This window comes from Orussus abietinus, unplaced genomic scaffold (assembly GCF_000612105.2).
Source record: "Orussus abietinus isolate OABI.00-Male unplaced genomic scaffold, Oabi_2.0 scaffold122, whole genome shotgun sequence".
In the NCBI taxonomy this organism is placed as follows: Eukaryota; Metazoa; Arthropoda; class Insecta; order Hymenoptera; family Orussidae; genus Orussus; species Orussus abietinus.
Window position 1 is genome coordinate 239,174 of NW_019394329.1, and position 10,594 is coordinate 249,767.

Consider the following 10,594-nt stretch of genomic DNA (forward strand, 5'->3'; position numbering starts at 1 on the left):
AAGAGATGGAATTAGTTGATCCTTAAATTTGTGGTGGCCTCCGGGAATGACCAATCGCCAGGGGGCCGATGTTTCGCAATCATTGCAGTTCTCTTCATCGGGGTAGACGCTGATGAACAGTGACACGTTTCCATCAGAAATTTAAAGAACAACTCAGACAGCGGAAGCTTAAAATCTTTAATTAATCCTTCTTTTAACCGTGACATTCTCTCGAGCTTTTCTCCCCGTCTTCGTCCCAGCGACGTTTGAGTTCCTTGATCCCGAGACTGTCTTCCAGGCTACACGGCTCCAGCACTCGGAACGTCGATTCGATTCGCGCGGATTTATGCGATCGCCGTGACGGATCGTTGCCCTCGTCCTGGAAAGTGCTCAGGAAAAGTGTCGCTGTAATGCAGGCGATTAATTATTTCTAGCAGGATTCCTGGTCGGTGGCTCCTGATAAAGAGCCCAACCGCTTCTTCGCGTTCGCCATCTTCTTTTTCGTAGTACCCTCTAAAATGATTGCTCTACTAAAAATCTCCCGAGTCGACATTTCTGACGCGATAAGATTGCTGTACGAACGTGACCGCTGTAGGTCCGGAAAGAGAGCGAAATGGATCCGCAGCAGCCCAATTTGAAATTTACGCAAGCCTGCAGTAAGTCCGAAGGAAGTCCGTTTAACCCTTTCGTTACCTTGGACGAGATATCTCGCGACCCAATACTGGCNAAGAAGGCTCTTATATGAGAATCGAAAGGGTCAGGACAATTTTACGAGAATTTAGAACACTCTGGTAATCGATAAACTCGCATTTGAACGGGATAAAGGAAAAAATGTTGTATGCGCTTCTATGCTAAAACGATGGTAATACGAGGTCTTGGAGGGAAAATTTAATTGACCTGGAAACCACAGATGGCGCAGGGGGTCCCTCCGCAGTCAGTTAGGGCCCCAGAAGGCATGAATCCAAAGGATTTCTGGAGTTTTACTTCGATTTCTTTATAAATATTGTACGAAAACGACAGGTGGAATATGCCATTTGGTACAATACACAATATAATTCGACACAGCTGTCAATATAAAAACGAACGTCGGCAACGTAGGCATTTAGAAAAATCTTCTTTATCGACGTTGATCAAGTTCCTCGACGTGTTTCACTTTACCTTAACGAAGCTCGAGATCGTCGAGGTTCCGCCAACTGCTGGAAGCTCTCGTTGCTATGTCGTTGCCGAATAACCTCGTTTTCTCGGCGAATTTCCATAGTCGGCACGATTTCTCCTTTCCCTGGAAAGCTCCAGCGTGAAGACGAGGTGTGGTTCCGCGATCGGTTTCAACCAGATCGACCGAATGTGTTTGCACTTCTCCCTGTATACGTGCGGTCGTGGCGATACGGAGCTCCCAACAGTGATTACATAGCCGGGCGTCACGATTTTCCGGACCGCGGAACCATTAACTTACACGGCCCCATTGCGGGCATTGTTGAGATAGCAAAGTTGCTCGTGCGATCACCGATCGGCCGTATCGATTCGTCGGGGATTTCGCGGCCTATCTCGCCGATCGATCAGCCAAGCCATTAGGCTTTCCTCGGCGCTCTCTCGTTCCCCCGTTTACGGAAAGTACGGTAGAACCTCGACAACTCGAACTTCTGTAAGCCGAAGGCCTTTGTACTCGGAGAAAAATAAGAGCCTTAAAGTTACAGAAGACTATCCGTTGGGAATTTTTGTTCTCGATACGGTTAAACACTGTCCCATTAACGGATTAATCCACTTGGCTTCGCTTCCATACATGTACAGGTAGCAAATACATTTCTTCGTGAGTCATCTGTAATTGGAACTTACAATTACTTGTGTGTAATCGTTATAGACATTAATCTGTAAACTTTGCGGAGTTAAGTAACTAAATATTTACCGTAACGCTAAGGGATATAATCTGCTGTCCCTGTTTCGACAGATAAAATCTGCACATTTCAGTGATTTTTCTGTAAGTTTAACAGTTTATCTTTCTCCCTGGGCGCTTTTCCGGGGGTGATCTTGGAAGGTGGGGATTTTACAGCTGTTCAGTTAATCACTTAGAACAGATTATACGGCCTCGTAGAGTCCAGAAAACTTCCACTTTTCCTCTCCCTGTCTGCCATTGAGAGATTGCATCTACGATCGGGAATTAACTTTCAGCCGCTCCGGCACTTTCTTCGGGGTCTCTCGTCGGGAGATGGTATATCTCCTCTTCGAATCACGCCACGCGCGTAGCAAATGGAAGTGCCGATACCGACCATTCGTCGTCCCCAGTTTCTCTCCGATGGTCCCATGTTTGCGTTCATTAATGTGAAATGAAACACGTCGAGGAACTTGATCGACGTCGATAAAGAAGATTTTTCTAAATACCTGCGTTGCCGACGTTCGTTTTTATATTGATAGCTGGGTCGAATTATATTGTGTATTGTACCAAATGGCATATTCCACCTGTCGTTTTCGTACAATAATTATAAAGAAATCGAAGTAAAACTCCAGTCATGCCTTTTGGGGCCCTAATTGACTGCGGAGGGACCCCCTGCGCCATCTGTGATTTCCAGGTCAATTAAATTTTCACTCCGAGACCTCGTATTCCCATCGTTTTAGCAAAGAAGCGCATACAACACTTTTTTTGCCTTTATCCCGTTCAAATGCGAGTTTATCGACTACCAGAGTGTTCTACATTGTCGTAAAATTGTCCTGACCCTTTCGTTTCTCATATCAGAGCCTTCGATAATTGTATACTGATCGAAATATGAGAGCTCGACGCCATTTTGGTTCTGATCTGGTCTAAGTTTAAAAATTTATATAAAAAATCCACATTTAGAATGTGTCAAGACAATTCTTAGATAATCAGGAATGATGTGTCAAAGTTTCGGACAGTTTGGTCTAATACCCTTAAAAAAAGTGTTGTATTCGAATACCCACTCGGTGTTGTCATAAGTTAATAACTTAACAAGGTTTTACAGTTAGAATGATGGATGATCCCGTTTCCTCTGATTTGATTCTCGTGGTCCAAAGTCTTGACTATGGATGTAAAGGCAATTGAGCCCAGCTCGATGCATGCACTTACGAAGTCAAGAACGAAAGTTTCTCATATCAGAGCCTTCGATAATTGTATACTGATCGAAATATGAGAGAGCTCGACGCCATTTTGGTTCTGGCCAGGGCTAAGGTAAAAAATGTTGCCCAAAAATCCAAATTCTCAATGTATCAGGACAATTCTTACAATTAGATAATCACGAGTCATGTATCAATGTTTCGGACAGTTTGGTCCAATACCCTTAAAGAAAAAAGGGTCGTATTCGAATCGACTGATTTGAAGGGGGTTTCACTTCACCTTAACGGTCTTTTGCGAGGCAAAGACGGCATTTCGACTTGCTGAAATGCGAGGATCCCTCGTGGGAAACTGTATCGACAGCCAGACTACTCGCACGTGCGAAACGATGCTCCCACGATTGGTGGAAAATGTTGCGGCACCGCGAGTCAAGGACGCCTCGCATCGCTCTGGATCTTCCTGACGAGACTATGTTTCTATGCACGCCTCCGGACTTGCGCAGCCTGCTGCGATTTAGAGAAAGGGTTCCACGGTAATTCAGGCGGCTAGACGAGCGTTAAGGTGCGGACTAGGATTCGCCGGGAGGATCTCACGTGTCTACAATTCGTTCTGTCAATGCTTGGGAGCGTACGTTCTCCCCTGTCGAGTTCTGCGGTGTATTCGCACGTTGCGGTACCGTTGATAAACAATGGACTATAGTGATTTATGTCTAAAATACAAACGCTGGCTTCTTAGAGCACCTAGGAGGTGGAGTTTACTTGCGCCGTTACGTTTAAACGCAGACGCTGCCCCGTTAAAAATATTTACAACGTTCATACACTTTTTGTACCCACGGCCCTGTAAAACTATAAACGTGATGTCTTAAAAGTGAATTAGGACGTTTATTGCGAACTTGCAAATAGATTTATAGTTTTCTAACATCTCGTTATAATTTTAGGAACTTCTGTAGAAATATTAATACACTTATGTACTAAATCTATAAAGCATAGTATCCATTTTATCTGTAAACATTTTATAAAATTTGTATCCCATATGTGCCCATAATTATGAAAGTGGTCTAAGTCAAAATTGAACAAAAAATGAGTTTATCAGTTATTTCACCCCACATTATTTCAAACTAAATTAATTCAATGTAATTTCGAAACAAAAAATATGTGACAGACCACTTTCATAATTATGGGCACATATCTGAAAAAAATTTCCAGTAAAAAACGAGGTAGAAGATATTTGTATTAGGACCAATAATGAGATAGATTAGGGGAATCCGGTGAGCCACTTACTTAAGCTGATCGATAAAAAATGTCTACAAATATTTTTTTTAAATTTAGTTGTTAATGGACACATGATTTAACTCGGAAGGCTAAATTTTGAAGGTCAAGCGAGGTGTCCTCGGAGGAGCCGAACGTTGCTCCTGGAAATACTACCTTCCGCAGCATTTCCAAGATCAACGTTCGGCAAGTAAAAGTAGCCACATCAGGAATCCTCTGGTTTGTTGGCCTGACTATCCGAGGAGTTACGACACGGATACAGCCTCGCTCAATATCTTAAGATGAAATGAAACACGTCGAGGAACTTGATCGACGTCGATAAAGAAGATTTTTCTAAATGCCTACGTTCGTTTTTATATTGACAGCTGTGTCGAATTATATTGTGTATTGTACCAAATGGCATATTCCACCTGTCGTTTTCGTACAATAATTATAAAGAAATCGAAGTAAAACTCCAGAAATCCTCTGGATTCATGCCTTTTGGGGCCTTAATTGACTGCGGAGGGACCCCCTGCGCCGTCTGTGATTTCCAGGTCAATTAAATTTTCACTCCGAGACCTCGTATTCCTATCGTTTTACCAAAGAAGCGCATACAACACTTTTTTTGCCCTTATCCCGTTCAAATGCGAGTTTATCGACTACCAGAGTGTTCTACATTGTCGTAAAATTGTCCTGACCCTTTCGATTCTCATATCAGAGCCTTCGATAATTGTATATTGATCGAAATATGAGAGCTCGACGCCATATTGGTTCTGGTCTGGACTGAGTTAAAAAATTTTTTGGAAAAATCCAAATTTTGAATGTGTCAGGACAATTCTTAGATGATCAGGAGTGATGTGTCAAAGTTTCGGACAGTTTGATCTAATGCCCTTAAAAAAAGTGTTGTATTCGAATCGACTGATTTGAAGGATGTTTTACTTCACCTTAAATCATGAAAGAGCAAAAACGAAATTAAATGGAACCCATGAGTATTTTTTTCTATTATAAGTTATTAATTGTCTGGTAGACTTATATCATCCTCGTACAGGATTTATTGGACAGGGATAATACCTATTCGAGAACGCGCCACGCCGAAGTGAGAGTAAAAGTGACGACGCCTGGAGTGCAGTCAAGGAAAGGGGCCGATTCCAACTCGGAACCTTATAAGAGCATAAAACCACATTTTAACGTATCACACTTATGCCGGACCGGTATGGAACCGCGTTCATCTAATTTACCTGGTAACGACTTTCGAGAACAGTTGAGTCGACGCGGGTAAAAGCGCCAGCATATAACGGTACGTTTCCTGTGTGGCGTCTCATGACTGGCTCGCCGAGGCGTGGTGGAAGCCTAAGCCTTACTTACCGCATCGGTTCAAGGAGAACCAGCAACGCCGACTTACGACCCTCCGTAACTGAATCTCACGCTAGGCCGCGGAGTGCCAAGCCTTCGGATTCGGGTCACTCGAGAGTGGTGCAATTACGTAACCACGATACAGGGCATTCTCACCGTCTATTTTACCGGAAGTGTCCCGCTTTACCACCGGATTTGCTTTCTGCGCCATCAATGAAAACTTTGACGCTGAAACTTATGGAAATGCTGAAAAAATATAAATGTCCAGAATGTGGAGCTTCGCGTTCTTTACGCCGGTCCCACAACAGCTGGGACACGTGTCGGCAACGTTTACCTCATAGAAAACCTCACGATCGCGCGTGAGAAATTGGAATATAACGCGAGAATTTAAGGTGAACTGAAACCCCCTTCAAATCAGTCGATTCGAATACAACACTTTTTTTTAAGGGTATTGGACCAAACTGCCCGAAACATTGACACATGACTTGTGATCATTTAAGAATTGTCCTGATACATTCAAAATTTGAATTTTTGGAAAACATTTCTTTAACTTGGCCCAGACCAGAACTAAAATGGCGTCGAACTCTCATATTTCGATCAATCATCGAGGGCTCTGATATAAGAAACGAAAGCGTCAGTACAATTTTATGACAATTTAGAATACTCTGGTAGTCGATAAACTCGCATTTGAACGGGATAAAGGCAAAAAAAAGTGTTTTATGCCCTTCTATGCTAAAACGATGAGAATACGAGGTCTCGGAGTGAAAATTTAATTGACCCGGAAATCACAAATGGCGCAGGGGTTCCCTCTGCAGTCAATTTGGGCCCCAAAAAGCATGAATCCAGAGGATTTCTGGAGTTTTACGGCGATTTCTTTATAATTATTGTACGAAAACGACAGGTAGTGTATGCCATTTAGTACAATACCCAATATAATTCGACCCAGCTGTCAATATAAAAACGAACGTCGGCAACACAGAAATTTAGAAAAATCTTCTTTATCGACGTCGATCAAGTTCCACGGCGTGTTTTACTTCAACTTAAGATCAGAAGATGTTAATGAAAGCTAGTTCTGTACGATTGAGGTCCAAATGGAACATGGCTTGATTAAACCTTGGAAACCTGAATTTTTAAATCAAATGAGCCTCACTTCATTCTCATGGCCCTCCCCTTCACCCCTAACCCAAGGAATAGAGTTCTCTATCAATTATTAACATAAGATGTAGTATTAAATTTTACATATTATATATGAGATGTCATGTTTTATGAATGCGATCAACTCATATTTTTAATATATTTCTGAATTCATTTCACTCCGTCGTTCCCCATTGACTAGCACTATGAAAATATTCAGGCCTAACTTGTATAAAATGGAATCATTCGATTTCCAGATCAATCCAACTTTGAATCGGTTGAAACATTCAAAGGACACGGAGTTTCTATCGAGATAAATTAACAGAGTCGTTTTAGTGAACTAAATGAGACTGCCATTCCCGTCGGCAAACTAAATGATCAAAAAAAATAAAACATTTAGATATCCAATCAAGATCGTTAACTTAGACTTGGAGAGTTAAGTACTAATAAAAAATAGCGTTCTTCGTTCCTGGTGGCTGATAAACCACTTAAGTAGGGATCGGTTCGCGTTTCCTAAACGAAGGTTTTGTAGAGTTTTTAAATATAGAGTTAGGAATGTCTTCCGACGTGAGATTGATATCGCCAAACAATGCAACTTTTCTCTTTCAATTGCAGTCTCAGATTTTTGCCTCGGCCACTCTTCTTAGCGATGGGCGTAAGAGTGAACTCACAGGAGTTCGCACCTACGTGTGAATTGTTTCCATTGATTGTAAAGAGATACGAAGATTGTTTCCACTGTCACTGAAATCGTCACGAGCGTATCACGATATTACCTTCGTCTTTATTAATTCCGACGCCTTCATTACGAGTGTCGTTGAATAATTCCGATAGAAAGTCTGTCGACACCTGGTCGAGACTCGAGGCGGCGGCCTGGAAGCGATCAGCAAAGAAGCTATACGGAAGTAATCGAAGCGGATTCAATTAGTTGCATCCTGAGCGCATATTAAATGTCAGAGTGAGATGAGCGATGCAGGAAAACGCGACGGCTGGGCTCAGTGGAATTTAATTGCATTCCCTTGATGATAGGTTTAGAGAATAATATTTGCCAACCAAATGGCGGCACGTCGTATCGAAGGATGATAAAAGTGCAATTGGCGCACCGATCCTTCGATTAAGACTCGGCAGAAAGCCCGCGGCGCAATGTCGGCGCTTTGGAATCACATTATCGATGAATGACGGGGCAGCAAAGCTCAGGGAGTGACGCACGTAATTTCCTGATTTGCATGGATATTATCGTCGTATTTTTTTTTTTTCCAGGTAATCCCGGCATGTCTACTGGTGGTGGCGGAATCAAGGCGGGTGCAGATCCGTCCTCGCATCGCGGAGCCTCAGGTGTACTACGAAGAGGATGAGGGCAGTCAAGCGGCGGAGGACGACTACGCCACTGCGGTGTACCAGCCCAGGACGAGGGCACTGCCGTCACCGCGTTCCAAGGACACTCTACAGAGCGCGAAGCCGCCTCCGGTCCAGACGATCCGTAACTACAACAAAGTCAACGACGACGGGTCCTTCACTTTCGGCTACGAGGCCGCGGACGGTTCCTTCAAGGAAGAGACCCGTGGCACGGACTGCGTGGTCCGCGGGAAGTACGGTTACGTAGACCCCGACGGCAACAAGAGGGAGTTCACCTACGTCTCTGGCAACCCTTGCGATCCCAACGCCCCGAAGGACGACGACGACGATGATCTCCCACAGAAGCAGGAAGACGACGACGAAGTCGCGGGACCGGCCAATTATCCAGCGGTACGACCTGTCCCTCGACCGTCTCGACCCAACTACCCAACCACGACTGCCAGAGCACCGACCACCATCTTCCAGACCCAGTACCAACTGGACGACGATGCCAGTCAAGAACTGGAAGACGCGAAGCCCCAGCTGCGGCCCACGCCCAGCGCTTTCCGGCGACCTCAACAGCCCTCCTACCTTCAGGTCTCGGCGGCACCTTCTTCGGCCCTGTACCAACCCGCTTCAACGCCGAACCCGTCGCACTATAGACTCTCTTCGGCCGCCACCTCCCAATACGAATCGCCCACCACGCCGTCGACCCTGCGCCACGCTCAGCCTACCCTGTCCTCTACGGTGTACCGGCCCGTGGAGACCAGCACCCCGCGCGTGGTCCAACGAGCCCGACCCCAATCCGTAGCCATAACTCCACGGCCCCACGTAGCCCAGGTAGCCGCTCAGTACGTTTCTCCGAGTAGCACCGAGAGACCCGGCGTGGTCTTCGTACCCCGAGTGACCACATCTCCCAGCGTACACCGCACCACCGCCGCGAGTACACCCCAGCTCGACTTCGCCGCCGAGCTGGAGCGGTACGTCAACACCGTGGCAGTCTCACCCCGTCCCGGAGCCACCCCCGGAGTTCCGAGAGTTAAGGCCGCCCCTGCCTCAGACCCCATCTACCAATCCGAGCTCGTGCTCGACCCCGCCACCGGTCAGTACAACACCCAACTTTATCAAAGCTTACCACAGACCATAGGCGACTTCACCCTGAGTCACAAACTCCAACCGTTCGTAGCCCAGCAACAGTCCTTGTTAGGCCTGCAGCAGTTGCAACACCACCAGCGAACTCAACAGCCTCTGCAGTCGTCGCTCTACAGACAGCCGGCCCCAGCTCAGTCTTCGCCCGCCTCCTCGGTAGCTCCCCAGCCCCAACAGACTATTTTCCGTCAGCAGCAGGCTGAGCTGTTGCAGCAGTCCCAGCAGCTGTACGCCCAGCAGCAGCGCCGTCAGCAGCAGCAGCATCAGCAACAGCCGCAACAGCAGCAGCCGCAACAGCAACAGCAGCAGCCGCAACAGCAGCAGCCGCACAGGTTTCAACTGCTCGATCCCCAGAGAGACGCCCAGTCCTTCTACTACGTCCAAGCACCGCAGTCGACTTCCGGCTCCAACTCACCCCTGTCTGCTGCGCAAATCGACCAGTTCCTTCGCGGTGCCGCCGGTAGCTTCTGATTGCCAGAAAATCCCACATTAACTTATTATTCCCTTACTTTTTAACACCTCTATCGACTCGACCACGAGGATCGCCGCGTCCGCGAGAGCAAGAACCATGGTATGCTTCTAGTAGAAACCAGCGACCAGATCCCACGGAGTCCGGTCGCAGGGTGCCGGTGATTCCTACTTTTGCACGCGTGGACTTACATTCGGGGACTCGATCGCCGGTTTCAATGGCACTTGTAACTCTCAACACGTTTATTACAATTTCTCGAACAGACCCTACCAACGGCAGACATCTCTGGGTAGCCCGGTTGGAAGATGCTATTGGAGCTTACCCTGGTAACACCTCCGCGGACCCGTAAAAGTAACCCCATGGTCCAGGCCTCTCGGTGGTAGTGACATCTACTAATATCGAAGACGTATCGACCCCTTTCACGATTTCGCCTCCTCTACATCGCCCCTTTGCTCAATCCATGACACAGGAACCCCAGAAATCTAGCACCTGAGGTAAGGTTCTCTGACCGCCACTTAGCATTGAGCTGGACTTTCCGAATCCTATGATCACCTCAGACTTCTGCCTCAATGCGGACATTTTGCGAGCATCTGTCCTACACTTGTATGCTACACTGTACTGTACTTGTATCCCAGACATGCCGCAGGGACGTTAAGTTACATAATTACGCAGAGTGAGAGAACGGATTGGCAACACAGGAGAGCACAAGTGCGTTAGCGGGTACACACGCTTAGCTCCGTGCACTAGAATCGATTAAATGGCTACGAACACTTTCATTTGCATGGTCTCGTTCGTAGGGGCAACGTTCTAGCAGTGTTTAAACCCCGTTAACGTTCGATGTGCATTCTAAGAACCGAGTGCGGAGGCGGA

At 46.3% G+C, this 10,594-nt stretch overlaps 1 protein-coding gene across 1 annotated transcript; it reads left to right on the forward strand.

The window, feature by feature from the left end:
• The first annotated feature begins 7,423 nt into the window (after nt 1-7,423).
• On the forward strand, nt 7,424-9,735 carry LOC105700177 (putative mediator of RNA polymerase II transcription subunit 12). Its single transcript, XM_012425818.1, has 3 exons — nt 7,424-7,483; nt 8,032-9,208; nt 9,293-9,735. The coding sequence occupies exons 1-3, from the start codon at nt 7,424-7,426 to the stop codon at nt 9,724-9,726; spliced, it is 1,671 nt and encodes a 556-aa protein (XP_012281241.1). The 3' UTR covers nt 9,727-9,735.
• Nucleotides 9,736-10,594: the final 859 nt, after the last annotated feature.